A 25,242-nucleotide genomic window follows, 5' to 3' on the forward strand; every position below is an offset into this window, starting at 1 on the left:
ACCATATCTTCGACCAATGGTGATACAGAAACGCAACACTTGTAACGTTAAAACGTATCCTCGACCAATGGTGACACAAAAAAACCCTACTCGTGATGTCAGAACGTTTCTATGTCCAATAGCGGCATCATGACATCGAATTGAGTTCATCCTCGTATCATAGGAACGCCCCCAATGGGAAAGTGTGCATCGACGTCCAATGAGAACGACGTACATCAATGGCGGAGGCTATTTCCCCACTAGGAGTGGAGCTGTGCCCCCCTCCCCCCCATTCCCCCAATAATAACGAAGATACGCCTCGACAAACACCAATGGCGACAGCCGAAAAGAAGACGAATTGACAGTCGAAAAAAAGAAGACGAATTACCGTTGACAGACAAAGAGAAGAAGTGTGTAATTTTTAATTAACCTCGTATATATTTTATAGACGATGATTAACGTAAGAACTTTTAAATTTTTTCAATTTATATTTTACGAGTAATTTTTAATCAAACTCGTGAGTAACTTCGTATATATAATTAAACTTATAAATCTTTATAAAAATTCCAACCAGCGGATGTGCATTTCCTTTTAACATTTCTCACACGGTCGCCGAAAACACGTGCAACAATTTTTTCAAGAATCAGCTTGTTAGTTATAGAATCACCAGACGTAATATGATGCGAAATACTGCTAACGAGAACTTTGGCGGATATTATTACATTCCTTTTTAACAGTGTCCCACGATTCAGCGTTTTCACAGTTGACAATATCCGGTGCACGTGTGTACAGACAAGATTTGGCTTGCAATTCTCGGTAATTCCAGTCGAGTTACGTCATACCAGCCTGTCTATCTAATAAACGACTACATTTTGTAAAGTAAATGTATATTTATGTATACAGGGTGCAACAAAAAAGTTTTGTGCACAACAAATATTATTTATTGGATTTGTAAAACATTACAACCAAATATTAGTTTAGAATAATACCATAGCAGTTGGAATTATCGAGAATATTATTATTGGGGTTAGAATGAAAATCATTTATTTGACTGATGTCGCTCGTACAGTGCAGACTAGAAGAGTTTTGCGAAAAAATACAAAAGTTGAAGGTGGATATACAGTGGTACGAAGATATAACGAAAATTGAAAAACGATTTGCAGAGTTTCATTTGTCTGATAGAAAACTACCAAAAACACAATACCCGCTAAAAAGAATTCAGCCGAAAAGATGTCTCAACTAACAATATCATTCATCATTCTCACAGCTATTGTTAACAATGTCCTTTATACAAACGTTCCAAACAATGTTAAGAACTTGATGATATGTTTTAATGATGTAAAAACGGATTGTAATCGAACTGAATGGACTCTAATGGATCATGAAGTGGTGAATTATGGACAGCTTCCAGTATTTTTCAAAGCGATACCAAAGTCAGGAGGAGCATTCTGCAAGATCAGGCTAATATCCCCAAATAACACCGAAAGTGATTCAAAATGGTGTACAACTAATAATGGTGTCATCGCTCAATATGGTTCATCGATTATACTGTTAACAATCATATTAGTAATAAATGTATTTCTAACGATTAATATCATTATAAAATTTTTTGGAAATCGCAAATGCGAATCATATTACATTAAAATAAATATGTAAAAAAAGAAAACTGTTAAAATAAAACTAAAACAAAACTTTTAATCTTTTATTTAAAAAAATTCAATTTACATAGGTATAATCTTTTCACAAAACCATTGTCGGAGGCAATCCACATTTATCGAAGAGCAGGAAAATAATCCAGTTGTGTGACAAGCATTTGAATCTGCAACATATTTTCCTGTTGCCCACGGTGTACCATCATACTTGCAAACATCGATAATTATGGATGAAACTCCAAAAATGTGACACTTCTGTTTTAAAAAATCTGCTTTTTGTTCTCCGCGAACGTATATATAGTCGGCAGCATACAACTTAGATTCCAGTATTTCATTTATTTTGGAATATTCAATATCTCCATTAGAATACCGAAGACCATGCACGTTTTTCTCCAAGTACGCAGCAGTCTTCTTATCTTGATTACTCAATGTAGCAAATGGTTGTGGAGGTTTAAATATATAATGACAATGTTTAAAACCAATTTCCATACTTAGTTCTTTGGGTACGAACCGCCCATCTACGGTGAATCCCTGTATGTCTACGAACGCTACTCTCATGATGACTGCTTGTCTGCTACTAACACTTCATTCAACTTATTTAATCTTTTTAAATGATGTTTTTGACAACTGCAGTTAGAGGAAAGTATTCGAGTAGACTGTCGTGAACAATTAAACAGTACGCTCGAGTGCCTGCCGGAAAACCTTCATCTGCTTCGATTTCCAACTTAACATCAACGGTTCCCGATCTGAATGATGTATCATCCTGCTTGGAACAGTCAAAAACAAACAAGGCATATTTTTTGAATGCCTGATAATCCAAGATGGGATGTTTTGTTGACGAATGAGCATAACTGGGAAAGAATTCGGTATAGTTGTAGTGAGCTATAGCATAGTCATTTTTATTAAAATCTAATTGCATTCTCTCGTTAGGCCAATATTCCCCATTAATAACCATTCGTGTGCTTGACATTCTAATGTGATCAAATAACGTTGGATTGGCGTGAATGTCATTTCGTTTAGAAGTTTGAAAAGCTACAATGACATAACGTGGACGTTCAATAGCTGAAGTTGTCTTTACACTCCATATCTCACGTCGAGATCCTGCCGTAAGTGAAGGTAGTTCATTGAGCTCCCATTTACGGAAAGGTATAGTTATGGGTGTATTATTCTTAATTGGAGTCATTAATTCAATTTTCACATCATCATTGGGAAAGACATGCTTGATCTTGAGTTCCATGCTGGTAACAGTTAGAGATACTGTTGTTGTTGTTGTGGCATTAGGTTCTTCCAATAAAATACAGTCTCTATCATTACGTGCTCGAACAAATCGAAACACTTGACGACCATAGGTTAGTTTATTGTAATCGTTGAAAATGTTGAAAATATGTTTTATCGGAATTAGTAAACTAAAGCTGTCCCCAGATAAATGTGGATTATTCGGATAATTCCATCCTGCAGTACTGAGAAACTTGGAATCTTCAGGATTATAACATAACAAACTGCGAATAGTGCTAACTACGCCTGGATCTCGAACTATTTCCATGTCGTATGAACTTTGGATATATGTACATGTATCAAACAAGAAGGCTCCAACATTCGGTGCAAGAGAAACAGTTCCATTACCCACTTTCTTTATACTTCCTTTAATTTCCAAAAGTGTTTCGTGTATCGCAAAAAATGCATCTGATTGATTTATGATAAACTCGACAACGTCACTATTATTAAATGACTTGATGTAAGGTGGATATGTCCGAAATTCTTCTTTTCTAATAGTATCATCGAACAAAGGTTTTTGGTAAATGTCGAAAATAGGTGGTTGAGGTTCCTGAACCTGTCGTCGAATGTATTGACGTTTTGACATCCTTCAACTTTAATCCAATGGAAACAAGAAATGCTTTATTGCCAGCAGACACGTCACGTCGCTTGCAGGATTTGCGTGAGACTAATGGATATTGATGTGTAGAGTTTTGTTTTATAATTAAACCCATCTATATCGTTTCCTTAAAATCCAAATGCAGCGTACTTTTTTCTCCTCTAAAGTTGACAGGTCTTAATTCTTGATCGACTACACTAACGGTAATTTTGGTAATTTCGCGTATGCTGTTGCTTACTGGTATGTATATAGGATTATGGGGACGTTCGTCTATAGAAAAACCAGGATCAACACTTATCGGAAAATGTAGAATAGTGTGCGCAGGTCTGTTCTCGTAGAAGGCTCCTTCGGTAATGTTGCATTCAAAAAGTAGACTCGATACTTTTATAATGTTGACAGGTTGATCTGAAGAATGCATGTTATCTGGTGTCAACACTCTATTTGAGGAGAAACCCAGTAATTTTCCAAGACTATCGTCTTTATCGAAAGTAATGATGTGATCCTGACAGAAAATTTCACATTTAAACGTATTGTTGTTCGGTCTTAAAGTAAACTCCTGAACCGAATTGTATTTAAGCATTAATTCATTTCGAATGTACGCTTCGATATCAGTAATTTCATAGCATCTGGATGGAATTTCAATATTACGCAGCTTTGTACGATCATTTTGCTCATAGAAATAAAACTTTTCACCATCGATGTTCGGAATTGAATTAAATGTATGAAATCCCAATACGGCTACATAATACTGTCGCAACGGATCAAGCACAAGAGGCACTTGAGGAGTAAACGAAAACTCGTTTGTAGTACTTGTCAGGGTCAACAATCGAGACATGACTGATATACGATACAAGATGTAGTAAGTTAAATAACAAAATATGTTAAAAAATTTCTTTATTTTTCTTATACTGTTACATGTTTTTTGTTTTATTTTTCTTATAATATAACACTTTACAAAATACACATTTACTTTCCATATACATGCCACACACATCACTCCATTCATGTTTATCATAATCTTTCTTGCAAGGTAAATACTCTTCTAGTGCGTGACGAATATTTTGAGGCAGTTCATACCAAACAACGCTCGTTATATTTTCCATAAAAATGTGAATGGCACGTCTCAAGATGTCGTTAGATAGTTCCATTGTAGAGAAACTTTAAACAAAGATGTCCACAGTTTATTTGGTTATAACTTTGATATTGATCGTTATTGTAGAAAATTCTTCCATCGTTCAAATATGATACTAGTTCTCGCGGTGGCTTCAAGCAACCATATGAATCAAAGTATTCTATATCGCTGTTTATCTTTCGGTAAGCTACCCAATGTGTACCGGGGTTCTTGGAAATATCAAGATTAATAATAGCACATTCATGTTTATGTGGGATATGTGGTAAATTATCTCGCATAAACACGCCACGAAAATTTGGTATTTTTAATTGTTTAGCAAATTTATTCAAGTCCACGTTGGTTAAAGGTCTATTAGGTAGCTTTAGCGGGAGTTTTTTTACTTTGCCTAATCCTTTGCCTAGATGTTCCATTGCTTTATTGTGACGTTTATCCTCTTCTAATTTCTTTTGAGCATTCTTTGAATCAATTACAGTCTTAGCAATTGCGCTTGCGCCTCCCGCCAAACTGCCGAGAGCTGATAGGCCTGCAAGGATGGGGATTAAAGGTAAAATACCACCAGATTTTGGTTCGAATGGAATTATTCTTGGAACTTGTACATTCTTCTTCCCACCTACATTCTTAACGGCTGTTCTAGCTGCTGCAAGTGCAAGTAGAGCTGATTTACGCAGATTTGGTGATGGAGGAGCGCGTTTCAATGTTTTGATAATTGGTTGTAACACATGTCGCTTAAATGAGCCAACACCTTTACCACGTTTCATGCCCATACCCAGTTTTCGTTTAGCTTTCATTGCTGTAGTAGTCAACCAGGCAGTAGCTTTTTCGCCCAAAGATGCGTCTTTTGCTTTAACTCGCTCCCACGCTTTGTTTTCCAAGACCCAATCTGCTTTATGCCGATTTTTCAATGAATTACTCTGGGAATATGCGATATCGTGACCTCTCGCAGCTCTATCTAACGGATTTATCCCCGGATCTCCACGAGCTAGACGTTTCTGTAATTTAGTTCCAGGTCCTAGATATTGGTAACCAGGAGCATGCAATTCAAACGGTAGACTGTTGATCAGAGAATTCAGAGATCAGAGCACTCCTTCACCTTGAACGACCAACATTGAAATGAACCGCCTTTTCCAAAATATCTTTATATATAACCGTGTGTACAAAATACATTTCAATCACAAGATGAAGTTCATTCAACAAGACAAGACACTAGCAGTGGAAAACTTGGATTTTGTCGATAACGTGACAAGAACCAGTAAACATGGTACATTGCTACCACATTATTTTCGTGCAATCATATGTGGGCCAAGTGGGTGTGGAAAAACTAATGTGATGTTGGCATTACTGTTTGATCTGAATGGCGCTAAATTCAAAAATGTTTACGTTTATTCAAAGTCGTTGTTTCAACCCAAGTATCAATTTTTAAAGGAAGTGTTGACATCTGTGAAAGAGGTGGAGTATTTTCCATTTAAAGACAATGATGACGTAATAAGTCCTGGTGAAGCAAAACCAAATTCCATTTTTATTTTTGATGACGTATCAACGGATCCGCAACAAACAATACGTGAATATTACTGTATGGGTAGACATAAAGATATCGATTGTGCATACCTATGTCAATCGTACAGTCGAGCAGGCAAACAACTCCTACGTGATAATGCTAACCTTATTGTATTGTTTAAGCAGGACGAGCTCAGTTTAAAACACGTCTTTGACGATCACGTCTCACCGGATATGACATTTGACCAATTTAAACAATTTTGTTTCAAATGTTGGAAGGACAAATACGGTACGTTCGTGATTGTTAAGGATTTCGATATTTCTAATGGACGATATCGTAAAGGTTTCGACAAGTTTATAAAAATGTAGGTATGATCGAAACACACGCGTTGTATAACAATATGTCAGACAAAGAGGTAGCTGCACGCAAACGTAAAGTTGTCGAACTAGCTCGTGTCATTCGCAAAAAGTATTTGGCACTAAAGCTAGGTAGAACAGAACAAGATGAGTCGCTAAATAAACTCTTTAAACCTATAGCTAAACCTCTAAAGGATATTGCGCAATCCTCAAAAACATTGCATCATACTAATAATAACAAGCTTAATCATGTCAAAAAGGAAGAGGTGAAAACGAAGCCGGCGGTGACGATGTATTTTCAGATGCAGTATCAACTAATCAAGTTAACGAACATGAAATTTTTAATCCTAATAATGTTTCGAACGAGGTTATTGATGAATATATCGAGCAATATCCTCCAATGAGTCATAAGTATATAAAAGAGTTTTGGATGAAAGATGATAAAATTGATAAAAACTATGGACCTATATACAATGATGAAATTGGTTGGATGTTGGGTAAACGGCGAATAAACTTTAACAAAAACAAAGGTAGTGTACAAGTCATCAATGTCGGTAGTTGAGGAAGGAGGATGGGTACCGGGAACGCCAGGTTTATACCAACTAATTTTCTATAATAGTCCAGAATATTATGATGATAATGATTTAAAACACTATAAAAGTTTAGTAACTAGTACAGGAGCTCATCTGAATGCCACAGGTCGTCTTAAAGGTGTACCTGGAGAAAAGTATCATCATATTATCAAACCACTATTTAAACCTATCGATGCAACAACGAAGAAATCACCACCAAAAACTCGATCTACTGCATTAAAGAAACCACCTTTCGAAGGTCTTGTTCGTTTAGCAAAAACGACTCGTTCATCATCGATGACAACGTCTCCTCGAACATCGTTATCTTCACCATCTAGCTCCAAAGGGTCAGGGCTCGTCGATAATTCTCATTTGATCTACAACGATAATCCTATTGAATATGTATATTGGGATGATCCAAACGAACTATGCGACAGACTCAAATTGCTGGTTGCTTCCCAAGAAGCAGAAAACACATCTCACAATAATGAAATTGTTGCCATTATCAACCAATTACGTGAAGCAGATATTATATATTAATGTTTGGATTATTGGAACATCATTTCCAACATGAGTGTTGACAAGTTTGGTCGTCATCATTACCGTTCTAATGAACAAGTTGTTAAAAAGCTACGTGAAGGCTTAAAGCAATCCATTTTGATTTACAAAACCAGATACATGAAGTACATAAAGACATTACACGAGATCCTCCTGTAGCAGGTAATCATCTTTCCAATAAGAAATATGTAGATGACAGCATTGTTCGTGCAAAAACTTTTCTAAGAAAAGAGATTAATTTGATACAAAAAAATAGAATTCAAGAAGATACTCAACTCGAACAAAAAATCTCAAACTCCATTAGTAAAATAGAAGTTAATTTAAATAAAAAAGTTAACGAGTTGTCTGATGAGAATATAATGACTGCTTCGAAAATATCTGATTTATCAAAACAAATGCATGAATTTAAAAATGATCTTGATATATTTAAACAAGAAATGACGAAGAATATTACAGATGCCGCCAACCAAAATGCACAAATTATGATGAAAACGTTGGAAATAGAAAAAAAAGATTAAAACGGCGGATCTTAATTCATATGATTTAGATGAGCGTCTTAATGTAATGGAAGATTACCTCTTACATAATAAAGCTAACGGAACAACGAATTAGCGTTAGTTCAAAGAATCGAATCGTTGGAAGCTAGACATGGCATTTACCGAGGAGAAGATACAACTAGTTAACGAGCTACACAAGCCTGCACGAAAAAATTATCCTCGTCGACGAACAATCATTAAAGGACTAGACGATTTGTGGCAAATGGATCTTGCTGAGATGAGACCTTATGCCAGTCAAAATAAATCTTACAAGCTCATTCTTGTTGTAATTGATTGTTTTTCAAAGTTTGTGTGGACTCGACCATTAAAGACGAAAACAGGGGAGGAAATTACTCGAACATTTTCGGATATTCTCGCTCATACTCGACGATGTCCGAAAAATTTACAAACAGACCAAGGCACAGAATTTTTCAATTCCAAGTTTCAAAATCTCATGAAAAAGCATAGTATTAATCACTATAATACCTTTAGTGTTAAAAAAGCAGCCATATGTGAACGAGTTATTCGAACATTGAAGGAAAAACTTTACAAGTATTTCAGTTTTAATGGAACTTACAAATGGATTGATATCTTGCCTCAAATTACAAAAGAGTACAACAACACGAAACACAGCAAAATTCGACTTAGACCTATTGATGTTAATAAATCTAACGAAAATGAAATTTTACGAAAATATTATACTCACTTGAAAATTGCCGGTCCAAGAAAATTGAAAGTTGGTGACGTGGTTCGCATTAGTAAAAATAAACACATTTTCGATAAGGGATATAAACCGAATTGGACAACAGAACTATTTAAAATTACTGAAATTAAAATAACGAATCCTACAACATACTTGATTGAAGATATGACTGGAGCGCCTATCAAAGGAACATTCTACGAAGAAGAATTACAGAAAACAAAAAATAAAGACATATATTTAGTAGAGAAAGTACTGCGCAGACGTGGAAATAAGATGTATGTTCAATGGTTGGGATTCGATAGTAGCCATAATAGTTGGATTAACGTTAAAGATATCATTTAGGATCTACTTTTACATACACCGCGTAGATATACACTAAATGAGTGGGGGGTGACAAAAAGTATAAATTTTATAAATGCTGCAAGCTCATGCCCAGTTGTTCCTGCCAGTTCATCAATATGAGTTCTCAAGATAGTGGTTATAGTTCATCAGACGATATGGTGGTAGCTGCTGATTCACCATCAGATGATATCGATTATGATGCTGAATTAGATAGAGTTTTGGCGAAATTCGAAGAAGCAGCCAACAATGAACCATATTATTTACTAGAAGCATCCTTTCCGCTTGACAACTGTATAATCAAAGTTGGCCTTTCTCCAGCTCGTCATTTCTCATCAGCCATTATTTTGTGTCAGCACAACAAGAATGCAAGAATTAGTTTAAACACGTTCGAGTGGGATGATATAATCGGAGTTTTTAAGCAGAAGATTAGCGATTTCTTTAACAGCACCTCTCAAGATGATTACAATCCTATCGAGTTTCAGTGTGGAGACTATTGTAAAATTAAACAAATAGTGTATGAATTAACCAAGTTTCTTGTTATTGAAAAGCATGGTCTGGAATACTATCTAGATGAAAGTGATGTCAACCAAATCCTAGAAGTAAACAGCAGTCTGGTGTGTCATCGTGTATCGTTATTGGATAATTTACACTTTCATGCTTATTATAGAAATGTTATCGATTTGATACAATCAAACTTTTGCAGCAGAAGCAGTTTATATGGACCACTTGAAGCTTTAACTGCGTTTTGCGAAATTTCCACAGACACTTTGTTAAGTAATGCTTTAAGAGAATATTTATATTATTATAAAATTAAAGTTGTAAATGATTTTATGTAATAATCAAAATAAATGCTATTTATGCAAACATGTCTTTTTATTTTCACGTTGAATGTCTCACAACGCTGGAAAAGATAAGCTGAGACTTAAAATTACAGGAAAACAATGTAAATTTTTTAAAGCTTTTATTTTCTACTTATGATTACAAATTGATTTTTAACAAAATTACAATTATCGATCTACATATTCATTTAAAAATAGCCGGTCCATTTTCGTGTGGAGATTGATAAAGCTATAAAAAAATTGGTTATGTTTTCATTTATTAATTTTTGTTTTTACTCAATCATTGTGGTTTCATAATGACCCCAAGGTAAAGTGTCATGAGAATTTTGTTGCAAGTAACGTTTATCGTCATACGGACTTAATGCAATTTTTTCTTGTGTTATTGTAAATAGATCATGGGCGTAGGAACGAAACGTTGATTGGGAAACACTTTTAGTTGTAAATTCGTTTAAACACTTAACATAATCATCGAAAGTAATGTCATTTTTTACCGTTGAATATTTTACACCCTTAGATTTTTTTGTGACGCCTAAATTATTTGCAAGTCTTTCAATATTTGCATCATCCATATTATTCTTGTATTTATATCCCACAATGCATTTCGATCCTCATCCGTCGTACTAATCTTAAACGAATACATTTTAGATCTAAGTCCGACAAAATGAGTCATAATGCGACCGTTTGCCTCATCTTTCATCATTCCGAGAACTTTTTTGTTGACTTGAGGTATTCCATAAATATTATTCTCAGAATAGTCTGATGTATCGAATTTGGATAAATTTGCTTTAATAACATCTCTCTAAACGTCATCACATTTTAATTCATAGATAAAACTATTAGTGTCCCCATACATTAGCTTACAATTTTCAACTCCCATATATGGCAGCATAAAGTTATAATGAAAATCGTACATACACACTTTGGATATATCTAAAATTGACATGCCGATGTACAATGGTTTGTTGAAAATGAGCTCTGTTTTGTTAAGTTCGATTGCCATTAAATTTTCATTAAACACAGTTCTATTATGAAATCGTGGACTAGCAATCAAATTTTTCGCTCCATATCTTCCATCCCATTTTGATACAAGTTTTACAATGCGATGTTCCCTAATGTTTTCCATCGTTTTACCAAATATGGCGTTGTTGGCTAACTTGTACAAGTCTTTTTCAAATGCTGTAGTTGCTGCAGTTCGCAATTTTGTATTAAGATCGATATATGGCTTAAGCCAAGCGCTCTGTTTGAATTTCAACACTTTATGGATTTTTGTTAGTGTTAGTCCTGCATTCAGAGCTTGTTTTGGATCGCGATAGTGCAAAGTGTACTCTTTTTTATGGTACAAGGTGGTCATAAGTTTTGGAAGCTTACTTCTTGGTGGCACACGATGTTCGCAACAAAACGGTAAATCTCGATGTAAGTCATGCAAGTGTTCTGGGTATTTCAAATCCACTTGTAGTATGTATCCTGTATCTTCATCGTCAGGAATAGACAAGACATCAATATTGGTATCTACCCACTCGAAACCCCGATATGGTAAGAATTGAGACATTGCCCAACCATACAAATTGTTGACATCTAAATATAGCACATATTTACTAGGCTTTGATGGATCATAATTATGCATGTATTTATTATTTGCCTTAGAATACCGATTACTTACTTGACTTATACCACCTCGGATAGCTTTCTCAATAAACATGATTTTATCGATATCATTCAGCAGTTCAAGTTTACATCCAGTATATTTAAGCATTGCATCCCAAGAAAATCCAGGCATGGTATAGTACCATGCAGGATCAAGACTGTATGTACTTCGACATTTTTGTCGAAAATTTTCAAAAATGCAAGTCAGTAACATAATATCAGTTTTCATGTACAACATACTATATTCCAAAATATTTTTAATACCGAATGACTGCCAAATATTCTGAGCATGATGATATATATTTTTGGAGATGTGTTCACCCGATAATGAGCTGTAAAATTTATCAATTGATGGTAGTTGCGTTTCATTCAATTTATTGAAAGAATCAATATATTCGTATGGGAATATGCCTTTTCTTTTCAATAATTCCATTTGTTCGGTAGTGGTATTTGAAAATTCGCTAGCTAAATATCTTAAATCCTCAGGTTGCAATGTGGCAGCCAACTTGTCCAATGATGAATTTAAAAATCTCAGTGAATCGACGAACCTCAACCTAATACTGACCTCAGAATCGTATATTGTAAATGAAATATACTTTTCCTTATTTATTGGTAGTAAGCTGATACTACCATTTTTCGCTAGATCTCTAATCATCATATGCGAATCGTAGCCGCTAAGATTATGAAAAAAAATTGGGACAACGAAAAGTTTTTTGAAATTTAAGTTACACACTTGGTGTGCGAATCCTCGAAAATCTCCGGTAAAATGGTCATGATCACGAACAATTACATCCTTATCTGAAAACGTTTTTTCGCAAATGTGACAATTAGATGCATTAAAACTGGGTGTGACATTCACAGGTACAATATCTTTAATTTTTCCTTGCACAAATGCCGCCAACTCAGACATTTCCTTGGCAAACCACTCCATGCAATCTTCACCTGCGTAACTTCGGTAAAACGACAGAGATTCATCGTAAGAACAATTTACGTAATAACCTGCACTAAAGGCCTTATGCTGCTGATATTTAATTGTTTTGCATTTTAACGGAGTGTTTTTAACTTTGTGCAACATTGACTCAAAATCAGCATAAACGACAAAAGGAGTCGTTTGTTTATACATATGATTTTTAAATTCAACATTCTGATATGATGGAAACGAAACTTTACATTCATTGATTTTCTCACAATATTTTGTATGATCGTTTAATCTGTCAAAACTGCTAAAATAATTCAAACACCTGTCACATAAAAATTTTTTATTATGATTCTTACTCAACTGACTAGACATGAGTCGAGACATATCTTCAATCATACAATAATGATATTTAATTTCTACAGATTCATCGTGAGCCATAGGTGCTTTGTAGTCATTCAATTTTGGAAAATATTTATCCTGCACAATCAATAAATTTACATGTTTAGTTAATTTGGTTTTGCAAAGCCTTACCGGTGTTGTTACGTAAAATGTTCTCTCTTTAGCAACATTCATTTCTAACCCGTAAACGTTTACAGAAATGTTATTTAACTTTTCAAATTTTGAAATACCCTTTATAGTCATAGGTGTCTCTAGCCCATCGATATTTAAGACAGTCGCCTAATGAGGATATGAAGATGTACGATCTGAACTGCATTTAGCTGGATAAATCGCTGAAACTATGCTCCAAAAAAAGCATGCTTCATCATCGTTTTTGATATTGATACATGCGTGCTTCTTTTGGATTGGTTCTGGTAGTCTAATGAACGACGAAGCTCCATTTCCCACTTCATATTTATTTATATTGACTTCTAAAAAAACTATTTTTTTCAAAGCCCACCCTGATCCCGTTTCTTGAAATTCTGATAGCTTGGTCATTAATTTATCGACTACGTTTCTATGAAACCATAAAACTAAGTCCGTTCCTCCGTCCAGGACAGCATTTTTGGTGTTGAAATATTTAAATTGGTTAATATCACCTTGATTTGATTTTCTAATAAATTCTCCACATAATGTCATGTTACATTTTATCATATTTAATTTTTTTAAGATGTTTTTAACTCGAATTTTAAATAACTTAAAACAATCCCCAAAAAATTGCATTAAATCTTTGTGCCCTAAATTAATAATTATACCCGTTCTGACTCTACTCGAAAATACGGAATTTACATCTTCCCATTTAACTCTACGATGTTTATTATTAATTCCGCCACCTACGCGAAAACCGAAATTTTTAATTTCCAATTTAATTGTCTTTAAATGACCTGCGTTTGTCTGTATTTGTCGTAACTTGGCTAATTCCAAGCCCCCACACCGAATCGCTTTAGTAAACAAAGTCAAATGTCTCTTGATGTGTTTTAACCAAATATTCGCTTCTCGCAGTGTATAATGTTGAAACAAAATATTTCGCGCCTTAACTAAATGTTGTACAATATCGCTACTGAGGTTACCAATGTCACCACTCATGATTGAATAAACAATAAAAAATTAATAAATGTAAAAACTCACCAGTATTTTTATTAATGCTCAGCTATTTGAAATGATGTCAGAGGCTGGTTTTTTCCTACGTCCACTTTCCCTTCGAAGATTAGTGAATATTTTCCTCCACAAAGTTCGCCGATGATTGGTTGGTATACTTCGGTCACCCGATGAGGCAGGAACACGACTTCAGTACCTAAATCCAGTAGAACTGCTTCCCCAAATTTTGTGTTTACCACTTTTCCTGAGTGAATTGGAAAGGGTGTCCCAATTGGCAAATCTACCAATTTTTTTATCGGTTTGCGTTCTGCAACCAAAGATGCAGAACCTATTTTTTAATCAACATCTACTTTATTATCTGTGAAATGCACTGTTCTACTTTAAAAACGAGAAAGGTAAATATATTTACAAATAATATTGCATGTTTTAAATAATACATAAATTAATAAACAATATGAAAAACTTGGAAAAAATAATGGATAACAGATGTGGTATAAAACCAAAATTTTAAAATATTTTTTGTATGTCTCTATTTTTTTAATCAACAATTACTTTATTATTTGTGAAATGCTCTGTTCCATTTTAAAAACGAGAAAATTAAACAACATATTTACAAATATTGTTGCATGTTTTAAATAATGCAGAAATAAATTAACATAATGACAAACTTAGAATGATGGTGTATAAAATCAAATACAAGCCCTCTAAAATATATAAAATAGTACTTACTTTTTTAAATTGTTTTACTTGTAGCACAAATTTTTTTGTAACAAAAAACGAACACGTTATTACAAAGGTGAACTGCAGACTGAGTATAACAGAATGGATCCGTTCATTAAATAGTCAGGCTGGTATGACGTAACATGACTGGAAATTACACATCTTGTCTGTACACACGTGCACCGGATATTGTCAACTGTGAAAACGCTGAATCGTGAGACAATGTTAAAAAGGAATGTAATAATATGCGCCAAAGTTCTCGTTAGCAGTATTTCGCATCATATTACGTCTGGTGATTCTATAACTAACAAGCTGATTCTTGAAAAAATTGTTGCACGTGTTTTCGGCGACCGTGTGAGAAATGTTAAAAGGAAATGCACATCCGCTGGTTGGAATTTTTATAAAGATTTATAAGTTTAATTATATATACGAAGTTACTCGCAAATTACTAGTAAAATATAAATTGAAAAATAAACGAATTTTTGCTATTACACTATTCGTTGTGGATAAACTATATACGAGTTTGATTAAAAATTACTCGTAAAATATAAATTGAGAAAATTTAAAAGTTCTTACGTTAATCATCGTCTATAAAATATATACGAGGTTAATTAAAAATTACACACTCCTTCTCTTTGTCTGTCAACGTTAATTCGTCTTCTTTTTTTCGACTGTCAATTCGTCTTCTTTTCGGCTGTCGCCATTGGTGTTTGTCGAGGTGTATCTTCGTTATTATTGGGGGAATAGGGGGGAGGGGGGCACAGCTCCACTCCTAGTGGGGAAATAGCCTCCGCCATTGATGTACGTCGTTCTCATTGGACGTCGATGCACACTTTCCCATTGGGGGCGTTCCTATGTCACCATTGGTCGGTGAGATACGAGGATGAACTCAATTCGATGTCATGATGCCGCTATTGGACATAGAAACGTTCTGACATCACGAGTAGGGTTTTTTTGTGTCACCATTGGTCGAGGATACGTTTTAACGTTACAAGTGTTGCGTTTCTGTATCACCATTGGTCGAGGATATGGTCTAACGTCACGAGGGGACGTTTCTATGCCACCATTACTCAGGCGTTTACTTGGGGGCGTTTCTGTGTCACCATTGGTCGACGATATGTTCTTACGTCACGAGAGGACGTTCCTATGCCACCATTGGTCGAGGATATCTTCTAACGTCACGAGTGGGGCGTTCCTGTGTCACCATAGGTCGACGATATGTTCTTACGTCACAAGGGGACGTTCCTATGCCACCATTGGTCGAGGATATCTTCTAACGTCACTAGTGGGACGTTTCTGTGCCATCATTGGTCGACGATATGTTCTTACGTCACGAGGGGGCGTTCCTATGCCACCATTGGTCGAGGATATCTTCTAACGTCACGAGTGGGGGCGTTCCCATGTCACCATTGGTCAGGCGTTTACGTGGGGGCGTACATACGTCACCATTGGTCGAGAGGCGTGGCCTATAGACAAGGGGCGTACCTATGTCACCATTGGCTGGGGGCGTGGCCTTGAGAGACGTGGGACTATCCTACGTCACCAGGGGGCGTGGCCTAGAGTGACAGGTCACTTCCGCTCCAGAACGAACCTGTCACATCTACTTACATTAAAAACATCAAAAAACATACACACAAAATGTAACAAAAAGGAAAAAGCAATCTAGCATTTATCATGTAATCGTAGCAATAAAAAACATCACAAAGGACAAGAGGTGTTATGCATAAACAAAAATTACTAGTCACCATCCAATGGCAAAAGAAATTATTGCATAAGTCGTCGAAATACAGTGAAAACACAGAAATATCTACCAAAATACTGCTAAAGGTAAAGGTAAAAGCAGTGCCAAAATGGTAGAGTAGAGCTAGACGTAATTTTTGGAAAAAATGAGACAACCGAACCAAAATCTCTAAAATATGCTCAAATACAATAAACTTATGTAAACTGCTGTCGCAAATAAAGAACTGCAAAGAAATAAACAAATATACAGGGGTGATATGCTAAAAATAATAATAAAAACTACATGTAAATTATTGTCAAAAATAAACACCTGCAAGGAAAAGAAGCAAAATCTAAAGTGAAAAAAATGCTGAAATAAAATAAAAATATTTAAAATACAGTCACAAATAAATACCTGCAAAAGAAATAAGCAAATATATAACGAAAAACAGAATACAGCATGCGTTTTATGTAAAAATAAGCAACTATATATGATAATCATTACTTGCCTGAGTAAACACTATTTGCGAAAACACTCACACTACGGCTGCAGAAGCTTGGATATTGTCTATGTACAGAACACATCGACCCCAGTGTTCTTAGAAAATAACACAGAAACAGTAGACACACTAACAGTGGATGTATGTAGCAGATGCTACAGACTCTGTCACTGTAGTGGCACACGCCGTTTGTACCGTTAAATATCACAGAATACTACCGGTGTGTAACAATATAGTTTCTGAAGGATACGACTTTTAATTTTGATGACTGAACACTTACATACTGATTTGAAAACTGTACAACCAAGTGCTTCCAGCCCATGCATTGATAACAAAAAACCGATAACTTGAAAAAATACATTAACATGTTTACTATTTTGGCTAATTTTCTAGGCTGGGATTATGAACAAATAATGGATCACACAATATTCTTTCAATCTAAATCAAAAATAGTCTCAATACACGCAAAAATAAAAGTGTATAAAATAATAATTCGTCCCACAATAACGTATGGAAGCGAGACATGGACTCTGAACCAGCGGGAAACGACAAAATTACTGGTACTGGAAAGAAAGATACTGCAGACTATCTATGGGCCTTGCAGAGAAGAGACAACAGGAGAATGGAAAAGAAGACACAATGATGAACTCCAGACAGTTTATGAAGATGAAAATATAGTAAGCTACATTAAAGCAAACCGAGTAAGATGGGTGGGCTACGTACTAAGATCGAGTGACGAAAGACTCCCGAACGCCACATTCTGGGAAAGGCCTGATGGCAGAAGGTCAGTTGGTGGCCCAAGAAAAAGATGGAGTAGCCAGTGATCTACGCAAAATGGGAATACAGCAATGGGAAATAGCCACTTAGGCTTAGGTTTTTCCCTCTAACTACGAGACTGTAAGAAAACGATAACTGGTAATGTACTACACAAAAACAATTAAATTTATCATCTGTAGTTTTAAATGAAATTAGGAAATAACAGTTACCTAAATATGCATATAATTATTGTCCGCTAGATTGTACCCCTAAAATAGTACCAAATAGCCAATAAGGCCCGTCGTTCGATAGATCCAGTAATATGTTATTTTTATTGGCAAAAAAAAATCAACCGAATCGACTGCTTTGACAAAACACAAAAAAATATGTGTAATAGAACCACTGAAAGACCAAAAGACCGATATTATCGATCAACAAAATCAATAGTGATCGATAGGGTCTGTTACAAGCAAACGCAAGGACAATGCCAAAATGGCACTAAGCTTGAAACGTCCAAACGGCTCAACACCCAACAACGTGCAAGGTATCGATGGAAAGGGGAGGTGGTAACGAATATGTTAAGATAAAAATAAAACGGAAAGATATTGAAAAAACGGTACTAAGCTTGTAAAGTCCAAATGGCTTAACGTACAACAATCTGCTACTAAATGACATCGACAAATAGAATACCATTTAACGTTAGGAGCATATACTAGAAGAGCAAAGTCACTCTCATTTAAGATTAAATGATACCATTCTTTTGGTGACTCTTCGTAATCCTTTGGTCTCTGCGTACCTCTGTCTACGTGTTACAGATGGTTCCGTGTGCCTCTGCATGTCTCTGCGTACCTTTGTCTACGTGTCACAGATGGCTCTATGTGCCTCTGCATGTCTTTGCGTACTTCTGTCTACGAGTCACTGATGGCTCTGTGTGTCTCTGCGTCGAATGTCACGTCATTCACGTCATTTCACGTGACATTTCACGTGAAATGTCACGTCCTGCGTCGAATTCATGTAATTTCACGTCAAATGTCACGTCCTGAGTCGAATGTCGCCTGAATCACGTGACATTCGACGCAGGATGTGACATTTCACGTGAAATGTCACGTAAAATGACGTGAATGACGTGACATTCGACGCAGAGACACACAGAGCCATCTGTGACACGTAGACAGAGGTACGCAGAGACATGCAGAGGCATACAGAACCATCTGTAACACGTAGACAGAGGTACGCAGAGACCATCTAACCTAATACATTTACCATCTTAAGACACACTTTGACCTTTGACCGTGTTAATGGCGTATGCGCGAAATAATCAATTACGGTGGGGAAGCTGTACTGGTAGATAAATTTAACGACTTCGTTAGGACTCTTTTAGTCTAGTGATATAGTTTTGAGAGTTCAGTTCTTTGTTAGTAGATATTGCGGCACTTGGCGCTGGGAAAATTTTACCGACCGTGGGAAAAAGCGGCATCCTTTGATGTTTGCACCTGCTCAGGTGTTCGGGTGACATCACGCTTACTGACAAGTCGAATTATTTTTTTCTTTTCCTTTCTTTCGTCTTCTTCTTTTCTTTAGCTAATCTGTTTTTCATCTCATGTTACCTTCTTCTATTCACTAATTGAACGTCCACTGCTTGACAGGGCAACCCAATATTTTATACACTGTTACATATAAGCTTTCGTTCTTTCGTCTAGTGCTCGACACAGATTTTTTCGTCCAGTACTTTACATAGGTCTACAATTCTTTCCTCCAGTGCTATACATAGGTCTACGATTATTTCCTCCAATGCCTGATATAGGTCTTCTTTTTTTTGTCCACGGCTAGACACAGATCTTGTCGCAAATCATCAAAGTGTCCCACTGCCCAAATTAGATAACCAATATTTTCTTCTTTTCGTCCGTTGTCTACTTTTTATATTTAGATGCTGATATATAGAAGGTAAGGTGAGAAAATACAATTCATGTTACAGTGATAATGGGGATATGATCACAGACGGTTCTTCGATAACCATCAGGCAACAATTCCCCGATGCATATTAAAACATACAGAGAACACTTTACGTACTTAACTCAATAAGTTTACAGTACTACTCCCACAATGTGGTACCTGGCGTGTTTCTGTACGGCAAAAGTGGACCATCCGTTTATACTATAAAGGGCCCACCAAATATTTAACGTTGAAATGTGATATAATATATCGATATGATCAATTATTAAAGAATAGTGACCAAACTCTTGCGAGTTGCATACTATATTTTACCTACTATCATAAGTTAATTATTTTTAAAAAAATCCAGAGTATATAATATACAGAAGAAACTTAAAAGGACAGTTTGAACAAAAATCAGTCTTATCAGCAGTCAGTACGGAGAAGGTGCTGCTGACAAAGAAAATGATATTAAAATGGTAGGTAAGCGAAGGAATGAAATTGAGTGAATATATTATGAAAAAAAAAAATCATATATTGAAGGCAAACGTAACCAATTCGGTTCAAACAAATTTTGTTCTTAACAGCATCCACCGCTAGTCGGTACGGTTACACGACCGCCGGGAGAGGTTTTGTTAGTATGGGACAAACAGTCAGTATGAAAGCGAAATGATTGTCTTTTTTTTCCATCACACACTTTGAATAAACATTTTTATTGACTCTATTAGAAAGATACTTTAAACTAAAAACTAAACTCCTGTTGGGTAACTGGCTATTAAAAACATACTTAAAAATTAACTCAGGAAAAAAGACCCATTAAGATTTTGTCGATCGATTTTCTTATTATTTTAGGTGAAAACACGAACACTAGATCCTAATTTAATAAGATCGGTTCATAATTTTGCCAGTGGTCCATATCAGATATCTTTGTGAATAATAAAGTTTCAGTAGATGTTTTCTTACGAACTAATGCTAGACAACTTTTGTTACATTTTTATTAAAAAGATGGCAACGCGAACACTAAATCCTAATTGAATAAGATCGGTTCATAATTTCGCCAGTGGTCCACATCAGATATCTTTTTGTGAATAATATGTTTTAGTAGACGTCTTTTTTTTACAATTTGAGGCTAGACAACTTTTTTGTTACAATTTAGTAAAAAAGTGGCAGCACGAACACTAGATCCTAATTTAATAAGATCGGTTCATAATTAGCCAGTGGTTCATATCAGATATCTTTGTGAATAATATGCTTTAGTAGACGTCTTTTTACAATCTGAGGCTAGACAACTTTTTTGTTACAATTTAGTAAAAAAGGGGCAGCACGAACACTAGATACTAATTTAATAAGATCGGTTCATAATTCACCAGTAATCCATATCAGATATCTTTGTAAATAATATGTTTTAGTAGACGTCTTTTTACAATTTGAGGCTAGACAACTTTTTTTGCACATAACGGAGGGAGTTTCGATAATCAGTTCATGTTGAATTACATCCTCACAAAGACCAATTTAACCCCTGATCTTATCATGCGGAGTACGAAGTTAGTTTCGATGAGTGTTGGGAATGTCCGTTTTCTCGACAGTCTTAATTATTTTCCTATGGCCTTGTCAGCTCTACCAAAAGCTTTTGGTTTAACAGAGTTAAAAAAGGGCTATTTCCCACATTTGTTTAATAAAGGGGAAAATCAATCTTATCTCGGACCTATACCTTCTCTAAAATTCTATGATCTCGATAATTTGAAGGAGGATGCACGTGATAAGTTAATAAATTGGCATACTGATAAAGTTGCTAACGGTTATGTTTTTGATTTTCAGAAAGAGATCGTTGACTATTGTATTTCCGATGTCATGATATTAACACAGGCTTGTCTTTCATTTAGGAAACAATTATTGAATACGTCAAATGTCTGTCCTTTTATGGAAGCTACTACCATAGCCTCGACTTGTAGTAAAGTATTTAGGCGAAATTTCCTACAATCTGACACAATAGGTCTTATTCCTAAAGGTGGTTATCGTTTTAAAGATAAACAGTCAAAAATAGCTCTGCAGTGGCTACTTTGGGAAGAGAAACAGCGTAATATTAAAATACAGCATGCTGCACGAGGATTTGAGGCTGTTATTAATACTTGTAAAGTGCATGGTCTTTACGAAAATATCGTGTTTGAATTTCAGGGTTGTTACTATCATGGTTGTCCCCAATGTTATCTCGAAAACAGATTGGCTCCTCGTCATGACGATCCTTCACACTGCATGGAAAATCGTTATGACAGAACTGCTGCCAAAAATCAATATCTTAAATCTCTGGGATATGAAGTCGTTGAAATCTGGAAGTGTGCCTTCAGAAAAACTATGACGCCTGAGGCGTCATAAGCCCATAAAATCATTTACTGAGGATCACCCCTTAATGACAACTCAACCTATAAATGCTAGGGATGCTTTGTATGGTGGTCGTACTGGTAACACCGTGGAGTATTATAAGGCTCAAGAAAATGAAAAGATTAAATACGTCGATGTTTGTTCCCTATACCCTTGGGTATGTAAGCGTGGAAAATTTCCTCTAGGTCATCCTAAAATTTTTGTAGGAGATGAATGCCGGCATATAGATTTATCACGAGTATCTGGTTTAATAAAGTGTAAAGTGCTTCCTCCCTCAAACCTTTATCATCCTGTTCTACCCGCAAAAATGAACAATAAATGCATGTTTGTTCTTTGTCGTAAATGCAGCGAGGACTTTATGCAAGGAGAATGTCAGCATTCCGACGAACAGAAATCACTTACAGGAACATGGGTAATTGAAGAAGTTGTAAAAGCTTTGGAAAAGGGTTACAAAATAGTTGAGACCTACGAAATCTGGTCGTACGAAACCCGTGAATTGTCAAAACATCAAAATGGTCTCTTTTCCGACATGATGAATAAATTCATCAAAATCAAGCAGCAAGCTTCAGGATGGCCCCATGGTTGTGTAACAGACGAAGAAAAAAACCGATACATCGAACAGTTTCTCCAGATAGAAGACGTTTGGTTAGAGTTTACCGAAATAACGGCGAATCCTGGCCTTAGATCGTTAGCTAAATTAATGCTTAATTCGTTCTGGGGTAAATTTGCACAGCGAGAAAATCTTCCCAAAACTTCTATTGTAAACAATCCTAAGGAATTCTTTGCTATGATGATTAATCCCTCGATCTATGTAAATACTGTAGTTCCTGTAAACGAGGAAACACTGGTTGTTACGTGGGAGTATGTGGAAGAAGCATTTTCAATGTCTTCCACTGTAAACGTCGTTCTGGCCTCATACGTTACGGCTCTAGCCCGCCTCAAACTGTATTCCTATTTAGACATGGTGGGCGAGCGTACTTTATGTTATGATACCAATTCAATTGTGTACATTTCCAGAGACGGTCTGCCTGATCTTCCTACCGGTGACTGTATTGGTGATTTAACTGATGAGCTAAGTGGTGGTCATATTAATTTCAGAGTTCGTTTCTGGAGGCCCCAAAAATTATGCTTATAAATACATACTTCCTAATGGTGACGAAAAATTTTGTTGCAAAGTTAAGGGAATTCCCCTTAATTATTTAAACTCGCAATTAATTAATTAATTTTGATACTATTAAAAAGATGGTACTTGTAAAGTCGGAAGGTATTAAAATCATAAGTAAATAAGTTAGACGAACAACAGAACATCAAGTCATAACACAGGAAATCCATAAAAATTATCGACCACATTCTACAAAAAGAAAATTTTTAGAAGATTTTAGTTCCGTCCCTTTTGGTTATAAGAAAATAAAAATTATTAAAAATATGTATAAATTTATTTATAGTGTTAATATTATTGATTATTGTAGTTTTAATACACGGCTTTTTATTATTTAGTTATATGTACATATTTTATATTAGTATTAAATGTGTCTTTTAAGAATTTTTCATAAATTAGTTTTCCGTTCTCTATTATCCAGCGTCTATTTGGTTGTCTGTTTTTCTATCACATATTGTAGTTGGCTTTTAAAATTTTTATAGTAAAACAACGTTACCAAGTATCTGTTATGAGTTACTGATTAATTTAAAGGTCTTAAAACGATGTATAGCATATTAGGGTTAAATATCATAAAATTTGTTCATTAAGTTTTAGAAGATGTTAAGACTACCAAAAGATATCCGTTAGCGACTACTGGTGAATTAATAACTGATCTTATTAAATTAAGATCAAGTGTTCCTGTTGCCACCTTTTTCTAATAAAAATGTAACAAAAAGTTGTCTAGCATCAGATTGTAAAGACGTCTACTGAAACATATTATTCACAAAGATATCTGATATAGACCACTGGCGAATTATGAATTGATCTTATTAAATTAGGATCTAGTGTTCATGTTGCCACATTTTTCTAATAAAAACGTAACAAAGAGTTGTCTAGCATTAGATCGTAAAAGATGTCTACTGAAACATATTATTCACAAAGATATCTGATATGGACCATTATCGAATTATCAACCGATCTTATTAAATTAGGATTTAGTGTTCGCGTTGCCATCTTTTTAATTAAAATGTAAAAAAGGTTGTCTAGCCTCAAATTGTAAAAATACGTCTACTAAAACATATTATTTACAAAGATATCTGATATGGACCACTGGCTAATTATGAACCGATCTTATTAAATTAGGATCTAGTGTTCGTGCTGCCCCTTTTTTACTAAATTGTAACAAAAAAGTTGTCTAGCCTCAGATTGTAAAAAGACGTCTACTAAAACATATTATTTAGAAAGATATCTGATATGGACCACTGGCTAATTATGAACCGATCTTATTAAATTAGGATCTAGTGTTCGTGCTGCCACTTTTTTACTAAATTGTAACAAAAAAGTTGTCTAGCCTCAGATTGTAAAAAAAAGGCGTCTACTAAAACATATTATTCACAAAAAGATATCTGATGTGGACCACTGGCGAAATTATGAACCGATCTTATTAAATTAGGATCTAGTGTTCGTGTTGTCACCGAAAATAATAAGAAAATCGATCGACAAAATCTTAAGGGGTCTTCTTTCCTGAGTTAATTTTTAAGTATATTTTTAATAGCCAGTTACCCAACAGGAGTTTAATTTTCAGTTTAAAGTATCTTTCTAATAGAGTCAATAAAAATGTTTATTCAAAGTGTGTGATGAAAAAAAAAGACAATCATTTCGCTTTCATACTGACTGTTTGTCCCATACTAACAAAAGCTCTCCCGGCGGTCGTGTAACCATACCGACTAGCGGTGGATGCTGTTAAGAACAAAATTTGTTCGAACCGAATTGGTTACGTTTGCCTTCAATATATGTTTTTTTTTTTCATAATATATTCACTCAATTTCATTCCTTCGCTTACCTACCATTTTAATATCATTTTCTCTGTCAGCAGCACCTTCTTCGTACTGACTACTGATAAGACTGAATTTTTGTTCAAACTGTCCTTTTAAGTTTCTTCTGTATATTATATACTCTGGA

At 35.2% G+C, this 25,242-nt stretch overlaps 1 protein-coding gene across 1 annotated transcript; it reads left to right on the forward strand.

Annotated features, from left to right (window-relative positions):
- The first annotated feature begins 22,170 nt into the window (after positions 1–22,170).
- Positions 22,171–23,277, forward strand: LOC140442315 (uncharacterized). The gene has a single exon (XM_072533390.1). The coding sequence runs from the start codon at positions 22,171–22,173 to the stop codon at positions 23,275–23,277; it is 1,107 nt and encodes a 368-aa protein (XP_072389491.1).
- The last annotated feature ends 1,965 nt before the right edge of the window (positions 23,278–25,242 follow it).

This window comes from Diabrotica undecimpunctata, chromosome 5, assembly GCF_040954645.1.
Source record: "Diabrotica undecimpunctata isolate CICGRU chromosome 5, icDiaUnde3, whole genome shotgun sequence".
In the NCBI taxonomy this organism is placed as follows: Eukaryota; Metazoa; Arthropoda; class Insecta; order Coleoptera; family Chrysomelidae; genus Diabrotica; species Diabrotica undecimpunctata.

Excerpts from the sequence above, each read along its gene's own strand:
- LOC140442315 (XM_072533390.1), top strand. The coding sequence starts at position 22,171 with ATGACAACTCAACCTATAAATGCTAGGGATGCTTTGTATGGTGGTCGT.